This window comes from Pleurodeles waltl, chromosome 10, assembly GCF_031143425.1.
Source record: "Pleurodeles waltl isolate 20211129_DDA chromosome 10, aPleWal1.hap1.20221129, whole genome shotgun sequence".
Taxonomy (NCBI): domain Eukaryota; kingdom Metazoa; phylum Chordata; class Amphibia; order Caudata; family Salamandridae; genus Pleurodeles; species Pleurodeles waltl.
In genome coordinates, this window is record NC_090449.1 from 893,065,817 (window position 1) to 893,083,639 (window position 17,823).

At 43.9% G+C, this 17,823-nt stretch overlaps 1 protein-coding gene across 5 annotated transcripts in view; it reads left to right on the forward strand.

Moving 5' to 3' along the window:
• Positions 1 to 17,823, forward strand: part of ANKIB1 (ankyrin repeat and IBR domain containing 1) — a 379,415-nt gene that overhangs the window by 85,298 nt on the left and 276,294 nt on the right. For all 5 annotated transcript variants that reach the window (XM_069211633.1, XM_069211632.1, XM_069211636.1 and 2 more), the window contains exon 6: positions 1,853 to 2,064. In XM_069211633.1, the coding sequence (XP_069067734.1) occupies positions 1,853 to 2,064 (212 nt within the window). The remainder of the gene's footprint in view (positions 1 to 1,852; positions 2,065 to 17,823) is intronic.

A 17,823-nucleotide genomic window follows, 5' to 3' on the forward strand; every position in this document is an offset into this window, starting at 1 on the left:
CACATGTTACTAACCCTATAGTGCTGATATATGTTTTAACAGATTGCACGTAAGAATTCTCCTCAAAGCAGTAAAAAGGCAATGGCACAATTGTACATAGCTGCAAAATATCATTAGCTTCTCTGTCAACATTGTGATCAAAGGACCTAAATAAGGTCCTAACAAATGAACACTGGCTAAGCTTTAAGTTACTCATGTTTAGTTTCTAGAAATACAAAATGTAAACAACCTTGTTTCAATATTTTCCACTGCACATACCTAACACCCAGTTGTTTGCACAGGATATTCACATCAGTGCCATAGGTGGGCTCCAGCTGCAAGGTTATTTTTTTTTTTTTTTGGGTGGTCATCACTGTGGCACAAAATGCATGTGAATCCTGATATCTGGGTGTACAGGAACTTTCCAGCTGCAAGGCTGAATGTCGCTGACATTACGCCTTTGATCTAGGCATGCTCCTCCTTCAGAAGTTATTGGACGGAGGTAGTAGGACTCTAGTGCAGGTAACTAGCCTTAAAGTAAATTGTAACCTTAGAGTTTGGTTTGCTTGCTGGGGCTGCACACGAGAAGTAAGCAAAATGAAATAGTGACATTTGAGACACAACATAAGCATCATTGAGAAGATAATGAGCTTGTTGTGGTTGTCCTAAACATCATAAATAACCATTAAGTGATGCTTCAAAATGTTTGCAATCTGGAGGCCAATCCATCTTTTAACACCTTATAAAATACCACATTTCTTTGGCCAGTCACCAATTGTACCAAGAGAATTTGTAAGAAATATTTTGTGATGTGTTGGTGCTCTGGTTTGATTTTGGGCACCTGATAATACTTCTTTCAGGAGGTCAGGATTTGCATATGTTATTCCATCATAAGAAACGCTCATAAAGGTTACCCGTTGGATGTTATGACGATATTTATAGTGCAGTAATCACCTGTGAGGGTATCCAGGCACTCAGGCACTTGAGCTGGTGTTTTGGCATGTGGTAGCCTATGGGGTGTGGGGAGATTAGGGAGTGAGGGGGGAGGAGGGGGGGATTACTCGAAGAGCCTGTTCTCCAGCCTCTTGCAGAACTCAAGAAGTGAGCAAGAAGGTTTTGATGTGTTGAGGGAGATTGTTCCATGTTTTGTGTGCAATGAAGGGAATGAGTGTGTTTTTTATATTCAAATTGGCTTAATTTAGTATAGTCGAGCAGGACTGCCTTATCTAATATAACGTTTTTCCAGAATTTAGCACTTTTCCTCACTAGCTTTGTTTTGTTAACATCATCCTTTCTTGAGCTTGTAGTTTGATTAGTGTCCTCCTTATTGACTGAAGTCTTAAAGCTATAATGTTGCCTGTTTAGTGTGACTCCAGCATTGTCATTCATCTCAAAGTAGTCTGTATTTTTGAATTTCATTATGGTACAGTGGTTGCCTAAATAGCTGTGGATAAGATACATTTTTATGTTTGACAGACCTATTGTAATCCTCAAGTGTTATATTAATAATGGAATGTTACAATGCATTTTGAAAGACCAGTATATACAGTGCGACCACTAGAAGTAGTGGGTTTTGAAAAATAAGGTAAATTCCTTCCTTGACTTGCTTTGTATCCTCCATGGATCCATAAGTGCAAGATATTTTTGAGATTTTCATTGTCTTTAGTGCTGTTGATAAATGGCATCTAGGTGAATTGTCTACCTGCAGTGCAGTCCATGGGGAGATTAAAGTCAGTTGGTGTCATTAGTGGGATGTTATTAGGGGATTCTAATTCCTTTCAGAAGTATGGCTTGTAACTTATCTTTAATTGTATGGTCATGTCATTGTGCATTAGCTGACACATTTTACTATCTGTTTTCTCACTTTTTGAAGACTGGGACAGGGAAAAATTACTTGAAGCATGGATGTTCAATGCTGAAAACTGCTGCCAACGTTCAGGTGTTCAAATGCCAACTCCACCACCTAGTGGGTATAATGCATGGGATACTCTTCCCTCCCCTCGAACTCCTCGCACTACTCGCTCTTCTGTTACCACCCCAGATGAAATCAGCCTATTGTCTCCTGGTGACATTGACACTTCTCAGGTAAGCTTTATTCTTAAATTGGTTTTCCTAAATGTTGATTCAGGTGTACAAGCATTTGTAGCATATGAAATCTGAGACTGAATGTTGACTAGTCAGTTTCCACCAAATGATTGCTGTACAGAATTTTAATATATAACTGTTTTAATACATAAATACAAATGAACAAAGTTGAGAAAATTATTTCAACAGTGAGAGCTTTGTACAGCATACGCCCTGGGGTCAGACGCCACTTTTGTGTTTTTGAGTAGCGAATCCAGCTTCTAACACACACTCCCTTTACATAATAACAACACTTTATTTGGAGGAGGAGTCTTTACTCATGAGCAGGGTACTCTTATCTAAGTGTGGATCGCATTTAGTCTGACCATAGCTTGCCTGTGGAATTAAAAGGCCATATGGAGACTTCTTTGCAATAAATCACAGCAAGCCTTTCCTTTAAATGCATCCTGCTTGGACAGCTCTAAAACAACAAATAGAAGAGTTCTTTGTGGACGTGTGATAGGAAAGGTGAATCAACTCCTTTGTAATGTGAAAGATGGGCATAAGACTGCCACTGTGCAACTTGTTTCTTAATCTTAAATCATTATATTATTTATCTGTATTTCATGTCTAGGTCATCTAGGTGTATAATAGCACATAATCTCAAATCACATATTTAAGAGTGAACAGGGTGGTCAGTGTGTAACATTTAATTAAGTATTCTAGTAAAGAACCAGATCTTCAGCAGTTTTTCAAAATGAGTAGAGACTGAAAGTTTTGTGGTATGATGAATCAAACAGTCGCTTCCAATGTAGCAATTACTCCACCAACAATGGAGTTGGTTGGCTTCTCGTTGTGCTAAAAGGTGATACACTCTGAAAGGGATAGGGGAGTGTAACTTGTTGTTAAGAGCTTTCCAAATTACCTTTCAGAATTTAAATTATAGTTGTTGTTAACTAGAATACAGGGACTAGCAGATTGCACATACAAGATTCAGGCATCCAGCGTTGGATACAAGTCAAACTGATGAGTGTTGCTGTGCCTCTAGTTTTGAAGTAGAAAGAGGTTGCTGTAGTCTGTGTAGTGGAAAACTCGTTGTGAGTACAGATGTTTGAATTCAAGAGGAGGTGGTTTTTGTTGGGTCTGTTTTAGTGTGACTTTTCCTGTGGGAATAAAAATTGTTCTATGTTTTGATGGAAAAAGGTAGGTTGACGTGCAAACACATGGATCTTATGGTTGAAGATCACACCTGCAAGTAGAGCAGAAGTTCATAAGAGGCAAAAAGATTTAATCGCTCTGCCGTTTATGCAAAACGTGTCCTTTTTCGTTTGAAAATGGAAGTCACTGAGATTTGTAGAGATAGGATCAAGCAGACTTGAATCACTGCCTGGAGTGTCAATTTAAAGTTGTGTGAATCCGCTTAAATATTTGTCATACTAAGGAGGGAAGAACAAGAACTGTAGTCTAGGCACATACTCTTAATGGATCAACAGAAACTCTATATAAGTCCCTCATTCACAGATTTAAAAAGCAGAAGATACTTCACTCTTTTGGATACTGTTTTGAAGTTTGCACTTATCAGTTTTAGTGGTAAGTATTTGACATGTTAATGTGAAAACATTCCTGGACATATTGCCAAAATATCCGGATAACCATGTGAATGAGAATGAATGCTTGTTTTCCTTTATAGCTGTCACAATAGGGTCTTTAATCTCTTTTTGCTATGAAATGCAACCCATCTTGTCTTATACAGTGAGTCTCATCAAGGGAAGGCCATCAACAAATTGGGGACACTTTGCAGAGTTTGTTTATTACGTTTTTGTAATCAGTTCTCACCATATTGTCTCTTCCTGTTATTTATCAATACTTCAATTAGTTTTATTGCAGATTATGATTAAAAGCTTGCTATTCCACATATTCTTCTGTTAACTACTTTTAATTCATTGTTGAGGCCATAAAGTCTGGCGCATCAGCCTATTTACCAAAGTCTCTGTGTTATGATAAAAAACGTTCTTTACTGAAAAAGAAATACAATCAAAAGAGATTTGAGAGTTATTTTGACCAAATCGTGCCTCACCAGTTGCATGACACCTGCCCTAAGAATTATTTAAAAGGAAAACACTTAGCAGATAACATGGGAACCCTCCACATTTCGATACCTTATATTTAATATATATCATGCCAGCTAAGTTTCGCTGGATGTAAGATTATTGAAGGCGGTATCCTCCCTCAGTCGTTGTCTCGCAGTTTTGGCGAGGGGTGGGTTGCCCTCACCAAAACAGTAGTGTTACAGAACCTTCTTTATTACTTCACCACCTTGTTGATTCCTGTACCTCGTAGCTTGTTTCACACCATAACCAACATGTTGGGGGACCTACTTTGGACAAAGGGCAGTGTAGACTTCCACTGGCTAAACTGCAGGTTCCCACGGAACAGGAAGGGCTTAGGGCCCCAATATTTGAGCATTACTATTTGGCAATGCAGCTTCAGTGGTCAGCCCACACACTGGCAGGACACAACCTGTTAGAAGTGTGTGCCAGTGATGAACAGAGCACTCAAACCCTCTCCCTGAAATCTTCCTTCCTAAATCCACCCTTCTAGGGCCACAAATAAGTTGATAGTGACAGCCTATAATCACTATCATAGGGCACTGCTGGTCTCCCCATAAGTCACACCTTATGCTTCAGAGATCACCCTCAAGGGCATACATGCTTCCCGATGAGCCACAGGGTGTGGTGCTGTGGGAATATGGGAGGACTCAGTAGTATGTTACACAGATGACTCGTTCCGGGGTGGAGTTCTGATTCCCTTTGATATAATGTCAGAACAAACTGGCCTTCTGGTGGGAAAGTTCTTAACACACAGGCGACTGGTTGCAGAGCTGGAGTCCCTCTGGGAAATCACTGACACTGAACAATACATGTACCTATTACTTCAAAGACTGTTTACTATTGGACCTGGCCAGAGACCTATCTCCTGACTAGTCAGAGGCATTCTGGACAAGTCTGTGGACCTTTTAGCGATACTCTGCCTGAAGTGGGTACTAGACATTGGCAACCCCAAACCCGAACAGTATGGGGCAGAATGCTTACATAGCCACACAAAGTTTCCTGTAATTTACAATTCCAGTACAGACAACACAGTATATTACATAGCTATTCCCCTGGTTTGGCCTAACAAAATCTACCCTACTGTTACATCAGACTACTGCTGATGCCACCTTCAAATACTGACATCTTACAGGTTTTGGGATTGCTTGCTGGCCTACACTTTCTTTACTGAGGCCTTCATAATTCTCTCACAAACTACTTGTCGACTTGAATTTAACTGTGTAGTGTGTTGCATATTGGGGCATTATAAGCGTCGAAAGTCTGGCAGGGTGGTAAGCTGATTCCATGATTTAGCCCTTTTCCTAGGAGAAGAATCACAGTCGGTTGGAAGACTTCTTCCTAGCTCGGAAATTATTAAGTGGAATGTTATTCAGTGGCATGCCACAGTAATTTGGTGAGCTGAGAAGGAATCTGTATCCCTGCACTGTGAAGAGGTACATGGACTTCACACATGTCCCATTGCTTATGTGCAGAATTAATTGCTTCTTTCATTTAAAAGTGTCTCAGAAGATGACACTAGACCACCACTGGCTTTCTTGTCTGCCACATCACGCTATTATTATATGTCTTCCTGTCTAGTGAAATCTATCACACGGCCGTAGACCCAAGTGGGTTTCCTTTGTATCTACTGTATACCAGCAGATCCCGTTGCGGATATGATGAATGGTGGGGGCTGAGGGGGGTGTGCATGAGAGGAGGAGCGCAGGTGTCTTGAGGGTAGATGGAAGTTCAGTCTATGATTGATGTAGGATGGTCCTTGATTGGGTAGAGCTTTGTTGGTGTGCGTGAGGATCTTGAACTCGCATCTCTTCTAGATGAGGAGCCAGTGGAGGTTTCTAAGGTAGGAGGTGATATGGGTTCATTTGGAGAGGTCTAGGATGCGTTTGGCTGCCACATTCTGTATCGTCTGGAGTCTTTGAGGAGCTTGGAGGAGATGCTTGCGTAGAGATTGCTGCAGTAGTCGAGGTGGCTGGTGATGATGGCCTGGGTGATGATTTTCCTGGTGTTGACTGGGATTCATCTGAAGATTCTGCAGAGCATGCAAAGTGTGTGGAAACAGGAGCCAACTGTGTTCTCTTGTCATTTCATGGTCAGTTTGTTGTCGTGGGTGATGCCTAGGTTGCGTGCATGGTCTGTGGGATGCAGTTCAAGTTCTGCTGGCCACCAGCTGTGGTCCCAAGAAGAGGTGCTCTTCCCGAAGATCAGTACTTCTGTCTTGGAGTTGAGTTTGAGGCAGTTGTCTCTCATCTCTCATGGCTACGTTGGTCATGGTGTTGTGGAAGTCGGTTTTGATGTTGGAGGGGTCCTCTGTGAGCAGTAGCATTAGTTGAGTATTGTCAGCATAGGAGATTATGTTGAGTCTGTGTGATCTGACGAAGTCTGCAAGGGGGTATTCATGTAGGTGTTGAAGAGGTTTGGTCTGAGGGAGTATCCTTGGGGTATGCCCCATATGATGTACTTGCGTTCTGAGGTGAAGGGAGGCAGCCGGATGCTCTGTGTGCAGCGTGTAAGAAAAGAGGTGATCCACTTGAGGCTGTTTTGCTGTATGCCGATGATGTAGAGTCTGTCGATGAGGGTGTGGTGGGAGATGGTGTCGAAAACAACAGAGAGGTTGAGGAGGATTAGGGCCACAGTTTCTCAGTGGTCAAGGAGAGATCTGATGTGATCTGTGGCAGCGATCAGCGCGGTCTCAGTGCTGTGGTTGGCGTGGAAACCTGATTGTGAGGCATCAAGTAGGTGGTTTTATTTGTGAGTTGTTGGTTGATAGCTTTCTCTAGTACCTTGGCCGAGTAGAGAAGCAGGAAAATCGGTCAATACGTTTTTAGATCGCTGGGGTTGGCCTAAGGCTTCTTTAGGAGGGGTTTGACCTCTCCGTGTTTCGATCTGTCCACGAGGCTGCCATGGAAATGGAGGTATTGATGAATGCTGATTGGGATGACGAGTAGGTGGGGCAGGGGTCGCCGGAGTAGATGGAAGACACGAGGGCCGTGGTGAGTGTAGGCCAGGTGGTGATAATTCAGCTTGTGTGCATTGGTTGAGGTTGAGAAACGTGGGTTGGGGGGGTCAAAATTGTTGAAGATGGAGGCGATCTTGGTGTGGAAGTTTGCCGAGAGGGAGTTGCAGAACTCTTGGAAGAGGTGGATGGTGTTCTCTGGGGCTGTTGAGTTGGAGAATCCCTTGACTATTTTGAAGAGTTTCATCATGTGGTTGGCTACCGTGTTGATGTGGGCTGGGATGGCTGCTTTCTTGACTTCCTTGATGTGTAGGTGGTAGTTGCTGAGGGCTGTTTATGGGCAGCTCTGTAGGCGGGGGTCCTTGTGGTGCGCCATTGTTTCTCGAGTTGGTAGCAGTTGCGCTTAATGGCTCTGAGCTCTAGGGTGTACCAGCTGACGTGTTTTGAGGTTTTGCTAGTTTTTGTTTGTTTCAATGTGGTGGAGAAGTTCTGGTTGGCTTGGTCAAGATCTGATGATGCTTTGGGTTTGTGGGTGCTGAGTGTCTGTGTCCACTGTGTCTCATTTACCTTGCTTCAGCTGCAATTGGAGGCACTGTGATGCTTGAGGAGGCGTGCTGAGCGTCGGAGATCGGGAAGAGGACGATGGTGTGGTTGATCCGTGTGAGTTCTGTGTAGTGGCGGAATTTGATTCTGTCACTGGTGGTGAAGACAGCATCAGGAGTGTGACCGGCTTTGTGCGTCGGTTCAGTGACCAGTTGAGTGAGGCCATTGTTGTTCATGTTCTCGAGGAGGGTAGTGGAGTTGATGTCATTGGGGTCGTCGATGTGGAAACTAAGGTCGCCAATCAGGACGTAGTAGTCAGAGTCGATGGGTAATGGTACAATGAGGTTAGAGATGGCATCGCAGAAAGCTGGTTGGGACCCCGGGGGGCTGTATATAAGGATGCCTCTTATTGTGGTATTGGTGTTGGTCTGTAGTTGGAAGTTGAGGTGTTCCATGAGAGGCATGAGGTCATCGTTAGTGACAGTGCATCGGATGCTTTCTTTGAAGATGGTGGCGATGCCCCTGCCAAGTTTCTTGGGGCCGTCTCACTGTATCATCTTGTAGCCCTAAGGAGTTGCAGGGTTGATGTCGGTATTGGAGGATTTATAAAGTGCGCTACTCACCCGTGCGGGTCTCAAGGCGCTAGGGGAAAGGGGGGGTTACTGCTGCTCGAATAGCCAGGTTTTTAGGAGTCTCCGGAAAGCGGAGTGGTCCTGGGTGGTCCTGAGGCTGGTGGGGAGGGAGTTCCAGGTCTTGGCCGCCAGGAAGGAAAAAGATCTCCCACCCGCCGTGGAGCGGCGGATGCGAGGGACGGCAGCGAGTGCGAGACCAGAGGAACGGAGGAGGCGGGTGGGGACGTAGAAGCTGAGGCGTCGGTTGAGGTATTCCGGTCCCTTGTTGTGGAGGGCTTTGTGTGCGTGGGTGAGAAGTCGAAAGGTGATCCTTTTGCTGACTGGGAGCCAATGCAGGTGTCTCAGATGTGCGGAGATGTGGCTGTTGCGGGGTACGTCGAGGATGAGGCGTGCCGATGCGTTTTGAATGCGTTGCAGGCGATTTTGGAGTTTGGCTGTGGTCCCGGCGTAGAGGGTGTTGCCGTAGTCCAGGCGGCTCGTGACGAGGGCGTGGGTCACGGTTTTTCTAGTGTCGAGTATCCAGAGCATCCTTTCAGCAACTTGACTCAGAAATACTTTGGCTGGGTTGCCTGCTTATATGCCTATTTATCATGCATAGGAGGCCTCACCTTGCTAGACCCTATATGAACTCTAGATTAATAAATGTATGATTGTTTGTCTCACCTTTCACTATCTGGATGTATCTTTTGCCACAGTTCCCTGTTTTTATGTAAAGCAACAATATACCTTCCTTGGTCTTGGTAGTGCTATATTTATATATATAAATAAATAAAAAATATATGTCAAAGTACTGATCTCCCAGAGTCCTGCCAGCATTTCTCTATCCTATTCATAGCTCATTCATTCATTCATTCTTTCCTTCTTTCATTAGTTTGGCTTTTGCAGTGTGTAATATCAGTATAAGGCTGTTTTGGTCGTAGCTTCTTTCCCTACCGTGTTACTTGTGGAGCTGTTTGTTTGGTAATAAATAACTACCTAGTCCTTTCTTTGAAAATGAGCACCCTGATTCTGCTTCCCACTTTCTACGACAGCTTGTTTTTTTTTTTAACTGCCTTACCAGAGGTTCCAAGAAGCTTACACAGGTTCCTAGTCACAAGGGGTCTAATTGTCATATGAGGTGCCTAATCTCTAACCTGATAATAGTGTTGTCTTTAGCCTTCTGCTCTATCCAATTAGTTTGTTATTGGTTTTGAGTGTGAGTTGATGCCTGACCCATCATATAAATGACCCAATTATATGCAGACTCTATTTGATCATTCTGAAAAGCTGATTCCATCCAGAGCTGATGTAAAGTTCTGATTACAAACTTTAGGGGTAAATGGAGAGAAAAATGAAGTGAAACCAAGTTTCAAAACTACTTTGTCCTATTCTGCCAATGTTGCTCTTTTAATTGAAGAGAAAGATGAGCCCCAGGCCCAATGATTTCTCTCCAACCAAGTAATCTTCAATATGTTTGTTCCTAATATGAGCTGCTCTATGAAGCAGCATTGCTTCTCTGACTCGTATCTCCGTTGCTTCACAACATAACTTAATTGCCAGACCTGGTAGATTGAAAGATGAGGATGGCCCATGCCCATACTCTTGGCAGTCTGAGTCTTGGGGTTTTCTTCACTTGTATAAGTTAAGGACCGATTGGATTTGTTTACTCCTGACTGCAATCCGCAGTATTGGCAGAGCTAAGAATAGGAACAAAAACTTGGGAAGTAATGCCATCTATATTGCAGTTAACTTGCCACACTCAAGAGTCCTCCTGTGTGCCAGGACTGCAAAACCTTCTTAATTTCTTGCAGTCAGAGCCTTATGTTTGCTTTATCCCTAAGTTTTAATTGGGGGGGGGGGTTGTATTCTCAGATATTTTATGGTGTGTCTTTCAAAAAGGAAATGTCCTTGTAACTCCTAAGCCTGCTGTTGTATTATGGCTACGTGTAACACCTGTGATTTCTCAACATTAAATCCAAATATGCAATTGAATCTTTTCAGTTCTTCCATTAGCTTTCTCACTATTCTTTCAGTAGTGAGGTAGTGATACTCATTCCTCCATTGCTCCACAGCAGGACGACACAAGAGAAATCACTCTCTTCATTTGTGTCTTCAGGGACTCGGCCCATCACTTCTTCGCTTCTCTGTACTACAAGTGGTCAGTGGGGGAGTACACTAATTCGATTCCTCTGAGCACACAGTGTCCCCTCCTATAATTACTGGTGTGGTCACTTGAAATGCCACAACCACCTCAATATCATTTTGTTAAAAATATTTTTTTATTTATAGCAAAGAAAATTCAGTTTGTGGAATGTATAACTGTAGATACACATGCTGTGGAAATGGAAAATGCTGCTGTGGCCCGTGAGTCCTCAGAAAGTGGTTCAGAAGCGAAGAAGGACCACAGGTGAGCCTAGATGATCTAATGGAGTTTGGTTGTGGAGCAGAGGAGGAAGCCCAGAAGGCAGTCTGAAGGGCTGTTTCGTAAGGCAAGAAAAAGTGTTGACTTTGGCTACCAGGTTACGTAAAATGCCAAACCTGATAAGTAGACTCTAGTGTAATCAGATATTGAAGAAGTTCCAGGAAGAGGTTGCACTCAACTTCCTGTGACTGAGGAACACCGTGGCCCGAGAGAGAGGTTTGTTTTTGATTCCTACAATGAGACCTTGCATCTGCTCCGGTGCAGTTGTCTTCCTCTCCTGATGCAATGGTCCTTTTACAGAATCTCAACAGATGATGCAGTCTACTTCAACTTGTGATTGTTTGGACAGGGGTTAAGTATATTGAGTGACCAGTCCTTACATAGTTTTAGGAAGATCTGAGGAGGTGGAGGAAATTGTACCTCTCATTACTGTATAGGACGGCTGTTTTCAAAATAACTGATATGCCCAAATTTACGTGCCTTACAAAATGCCCATCTCATGGTCCTTGACACGTATTTTATACAACTGGAGTAAGAGTTGAGGACCAAGCTGTGAGATGGTGGCTTGCCAGGTATTGAGTTGACTGTAGTCAGTTAGAGGGATGAGTGTTGTTTGGTAAAATTACTTCCTACTTATGTGCTAAACAAGTGGGTCCATTAGCAGAGCACAGTGCCATCTGCTAGGCAGGATAGACTTTTCATGGAGGAGAAGTCTAACTTACATTTAATTTATGGGAGCATAAGTAAGGCAGCCCTCTCTGCAACCATGAGAACAGTGTGCTAGGCCTTGAACATGGCTATCACAACAGTGGGGTGAGATATGTACCCCTGCTGTTGAAAGTGCATCAGTGAAATTTGGAGGATGGGAGAGTGGGGTTTCCAGAAATGGGACCATATACTTTGGGTGGTGGGTTTATGTTTTGGCAGTGGAACCATAGTGGCAGCTCCAAGCTTGGGAATGTAGCAGACACACAGAACATTAAGACAGTCATGCAATACAGGAAGACTACAAGTTATCACAAATGCTGGACTATCAGTATACACAGCTTTGACATACCCTTCCTTCAAGTGCCATTGACATGTTATATCTGCCTGAGATCACTCCCATGGAAAGAAGAGTTCTGGAAGGGCCACTCATAAATGGAGTCATACAGTTTATTTACAGAACACTGGTGAATTTTACAACCAACTATCAAGGTGGCCTCAGGGGAAAAATAGGAGAGGAATGTAGGTCCATTGGAAGATAAAGATTGGGAAGCAGCCTTAAAATATGCCATGGAGGTCCAAAAACCTTCATCCTCATCAAAACATTTGTCGCCCACAGCCCCTTCAGTGGTGGGGTCGGAGAACCAGGAGCAACCTATCCTGTTTCAGCTCTAGGAGGAGGTCCCTCAAAAAAAAAAAAACTTTTGAGGAAGAACTTGCACAGGAACCCACTGCTCCACATAAACTCAGAAAGCATGGGACAAGGGCTCTAGCCCAGCATCACCTCAACACCCATACCTCCTCCTTCGTTCCCACCACTGACTCCTTAGTCACACTTAGGGATCGCAGACCTCCTCTTATGGGGGAGGTAGCCTAGTGTATCCCCTTAATCCATATGAGGCACCTTTTGACCTGAATGACCCATGGAACCATTACAACATCGACCCACCTGCAGACACAGGCCCAGACTTTTTCCCTGCAAAGCCACCGCACTGATGATACCCCCTTGTACCACAAGGTTATAAACACAGTTACAACCTTCAACAAGGTAGACCTTCACAAGGATCAGTACTTTCTCGTTGAGACACTGTCCTCTACCCAAAGGTAGGTGCATTATCTCCCCATGCTTAAAGGCATGCAGAGAACTATACCTGATACCTTTTAAAGACCCTGTAAAGGCTAGAGTGGTAACCCTCACGGTTGATTAAAAAGTACAAGGTTGCACTCTCTGACCGACTGCAAAGTCTGGCCAACTGCCACCTGACTCCCTGGTGGTTAAATGCTACAAAAATCCGCAAATTTACAGGGGACTGTCAATGCCCCTCCTCTTGTTAGAGAGATTGTCAACTCCATTTGCCTACTCTCATACTACAATTGTGCTCACTGGGATAAGATGGAAGAACTCCTCCATCATTTTCCATATGAGTAGTGATAGTGGGGACATGAGCTTGTCTCGGAGGGGAAGCTTATATAAAACACCACCATCCACTGTACCCTGGACTCAGCTGACACCGCAGTGCAGGCTTTAATTCTAGTATCCTGATTCAGCCATACCTGGCTGCATGTCTTTGGTTTCATACCAGAGATACAACAGCATTTCTTCAGACTCCCATCGATGGGGGAGCACCTCTTCGGACCGCAGGTTAATGAGATGTTGGAAAAGTTAAAAAAGGACACAGACAATGCAAAGGCAATAGGAGACATCCAGAAGCCTTCTGCACAGAGGTCCTTTTGAAGTTCCAGCTATAGAGGGGGCTCCAAAACCACTATTCCAGAGGCATTTGTCTCCCATCAGATGCAGCAGCACCAACAAGACATTCTTGCGGGGTCTCACTAGTGAAGGTTACAAGAGCAATAACTCCAGAGGCAGAGTTAGAGGTGTTGCAGTTAAGTCCGCTGCCACCACTAAACAGTGACTCCCTCTCCCACCCCCAATCACGCTACACCTGTTGGGAAATACTGCAGGAGCTTCTTGCCCATTGGCTTGAGATCACCAATAACCAGTGAGTTCTGTCTGTCATCAAACGGGAATACTGCCCCGAACTCACCTCATCCAGCATCCCTCCTTGCAGTCACACCCTCTCCCAAGAACACCAGCCCCTCCTCCAGGTGGAAGTAGATGCACTTTGTCACAAATGGTCCATATAACTAGCGCTGCTCCACTACCATAGCAAGGGAGTATACTCTTTATTTTCTCATCCCCAAGAAGAGTGGATCCTTCAGAACCGTACTCGACCTCAGACCCCTCAACAAATGCATCCCGTCAGAGACACTCCATGATGTCATCCTTCTATCACAGCAAGGTGAGTTCATGACCATCCTTGACCTCAAGGACGCCTACTTCCACATCTGCATCCACCCTGCACACCACTGATACCTTTGGTTTGTGGTAAGTGGTCCAGTTCAAAGTGATGCCCTTTGGGGTAACCACCGCCCCCAGGGTGTTCACAAAGTGTCTGACCATGGTCACTGCTCATCTACAAAGGAATAACATCCATGTCTTCCCTTATTTGGTCTGGCTGGTTATGAATACAATACAACAGCTGTGTCGGACACACTCTCAATACACTATCAACCTGCTTCATGGTCTGAGTTACACCCTCATCATGGGCAGATGTCTGAGAAAGCCTACCCCAGTCCAACGTGCATCCAAGCTTTCCAAACATTGCACCCTCTTTTTTCAGACAGATGACCAACACACAGACTATTATGTGTTTTCTTGGCATGATGGCTTCCTACATTGCCATAGTTCCCCACGCCAGGTTACACATGCTCCTGTGCAAGAGCACCTAGGACTCACTCTAGTTGCACCAACCTGGGCCAGACAGCCCTTGTTCACTATTCTTTTTTTACCTCTCCCTGGTACCTCACAAGAAGATGCCTAACTGGCCCGACCTTCTTGTACAGAGCCAGGGCACTCTCTGGATTCTGAACCCCAAGCTGCTAAATCTTGATATCTGGCTCCTGAGGTCTTAGAATTTGGCTACTGTAACTTAGCTCAGGAGTGTATGATTATCCTCAAAGGAAGCACATAGGCTTACAAAAAGAGCCTGCTATGCAGGTAAATGGGAATGGTTTGGGCACTATTGCACCTCCAGGCACATTAACCCACTCACAGCAGGAGTCCAAATAGTGTCTGTTACCTGCTTCACCTGCAAAAGACAAGCCTTGTTTATACCTCTATTGGACTTCATTTGGCTGCCATCTCTGCCTACCTTCAGAACAGAGAGCACACTTCACTCTTTAGATTTCCAGTCATTAAATCCTTTATGGAGGGACTCAAAAGAGTAATTACACCCAGGGCGCCACCCACCCCATGTGGAGTCTCAATATAGTTCTCACCAGGCTTAAAGGCCCTCTTTGCAAACTCTTCACTCATGCCCTTTACATATCCCTCCTGGATGGTAGCCTTCCTGTTGGCCATCACCCACCTTATGCATTTAAGGGAACTACAGGCCTTCACTCTTCAAAAACCTTTCTTCCACGTTCATACAAATAGGATGGTCCTTAGGACAAACTCCCTAAGATTGTCTCGTCTTTCCACTTCCACCAGACCATAGAACTTTCAGTATTCTTCCCACATCCCACAGTCAGTGGCGGAGAGGGTTCTCCACACACTAGATGGTAAAAGAGTCCTCATGTATTTATATTGACTGAACAAAACCTTTTCGCAAGACATATCAATTCTTTGTTTATTTCTCCAAGCCACACAAAGACCCTGCTCTCTCCAAAGTGTGCATCACACGTTGGCTGTTCAGATGTATCCGGACAGTCTCTGTCTTTGCCTTTACCTCCTAGTGTCTAGACCTCACTCCACTTGAAAGAAAGGAGCTTTCTCGGACAACATCCTGTAGCTGACATCTGCAAAGCAGCTCCCGATCCACTCCTCACACTTTCAGCAAGCACTAATGTGTGGACTTCTTAGCTCGCCAAAAAGCTAGAATTGGCCAAGCCATACTCTATACACTTTCTCTTTCCCCTGCATCTGCTAGCTTGCCAGCACTTGGGGGAAGACTGTGTTACAATCTGTGCACAGCTTGTGTATCTACAGCTCTACATGCCAGAAACAGAAGATGTTACTTACCCTGTAAGCATCTGTTCGTGGCATGTAGTGCTGTAGATTAACATGCTCCTAACCTCCTCCCCAGAAGGCTTTGGTCTTTGCACAAGCTCTTCTTTTGGTATTTCTCTTCTATGTCTTGTGACTTGAAGACTTCTTCGTAAAAAAACACGTTGCACGTCTGAGCCCAACATTAGATGGATCAAGTATGTATAGCATATTAATCTACAGCACTACATGCACAAGACAAATACCTACTGGGTACAGAACATTTTCTATCTTGCATGTTAACATAAACCATCCATGCAAAGGTCCATTGAATCAGTCTCTTACACATTCGGTATAAGTGAATTATATACTTGTGAGTACTCAACACTTCATAGTGGGGGAAGAGATTGGACAGTGGGGCATTTTGTTGACATCACATTTCCTGTGGCACATGCCAGACTTTATTGTGCCAGCATGTTCGGGTACCCACTACCTCTTAAATGTATGTCTTCCTCTTCAATCACTATGATAGTATGTCATCTTTGCACCCCCACACCTTCCAGAACTTAGAGGGGTAATTCCTGATTTCATAAATCTCTCTTTCCTATGCACTGATCCATGACCATGCACCAATTCTCTCTTGTTGAAACGTGTGTTCCCCTATTTGCATGGTATAGCCTGTTTGTCCACCATTAGGCCAAGGGAGGAGATGGTCAGCCTTACCTTTGGGCTTAGCAACACCATTTTACATTTGTGGGACAAAATGTTGCCAACTTCCACTACTGCCAACAGTATGTCTTCAATCTCTGAACAGAATACTTGTGTGAGACATGCAGATTCTCACGATGTGTATAAAGATTCAATTTTTAATTTTACATTGTACACAATGGTCATCCATTGCTAGCTTAATCTCGTACAGTCTTCTGTTTTTGACTATGCCCCCTTTAGACTAGCTTTTCATGCCACCTCCCTCGGATATTTTAAGGTTGCTTCCCAACTTTTATTCTCCAAAGGACCTACAGCCCTATCTTATTTTTTCCTGAGGCCGCCTTGATAGCTGGTTGTTTTATTTAATAGTGAACGGCCCTTCCAGAACTTTTCTTTCCATGTTAATGACCTCAGGCAGATCTACTGTGTGAATTGCACTTGAGGCAAGAGCATGTCAGAGCTATGTATACTGATAGTCACTGATGTGATAACTTGTAGTCTTCCTGTTTTTTATGACTGTCTTAATTTTCCCTGTGCCTGTAATTTCCCACACATGGAGGTGCCAGTATGATTCCATTGCCAGAATCTACACCCTTCACACCCAGAGTACATGTTCCCATTTCTGGAAACCTCACTCGCACCATCCTTCAAATTTCATTAATGCAATTTCCACAGCAGTGGTTCTTGTGCCAAAACAATTTCCCACCTCACTGTTGCGATGGCCCTTTTCAAGGCCTAAATCACTGCTTTTGTGGTTGCCGACAGGATTGCCTTACCTATCTCCTCATAAATGAAATGTAAATAAGACATCTCCCCATACCAAGTCTATTCTGTCTATCCAATGGCTCTGTATTCTGTTAATGGACCCACTTGTTCAGCACCTGAATTTAGGACGCCCAGTAATATTGTCAAGCTTTGGTAAGTCCTCCAACTGACCACAGTCAACATAATACCTGTCAAGCCCCCAACTCACAGCTTGTTCCTCAATTCTTCCTCCATTTGCTTAATATTCGTGTCATGGACCACATAGAAGGCATTTGTAAGACATATAAATTGGTTTCATTAGGTATTTTGAAAAGAGCTGTCCTACTCAGTAGTTTTTTTGTCAAATAATGAGGTAATTGGGGATAATGTGGTCAATTGTAAAACCACATGTCCTGAAAATACTCTGACATGACAAGCTTTTGGATGTTAGTGAAGGTGTGGAAATAGGGTGAAGTAACCTTAGTTATCTGAAACTGAAAGGAAACATTCTGATTGATAAAGCTACCAAGTGATACAACATTCACAAAGTGGCCAGGTGGGTGTACCCATTGAGGAAAAAAAAGAAGTCCTGTTGACGTTGTTTATTTTTCCCAGAATCTCCTTTTGTCCCAGCTGAGCTTAAGAAAATAACTGCTCAGCTAGAGTCAGGTGGCGTTAAGGGAGTTCCCAAAACTCTCTGTGGTGTAAAGCTCATCTCTTCCAAACAAATCAGCAGTTGGGTGTTGTCAACCTAGGAGATGACCAAGAAGCCAAAAAACTGTGATAGCGATTTAGATATAGATACTAAAAAATGTCTGTTGTTGAGGAATCTTGGGGGCCCTGCAAGCTACATTAGATTTTGCGGACAAGAATGCAGTTATGTGCACCAATTTGGTTCATCCTTGCAGAGGTGATGTTACCCATTGTGTAGCTGT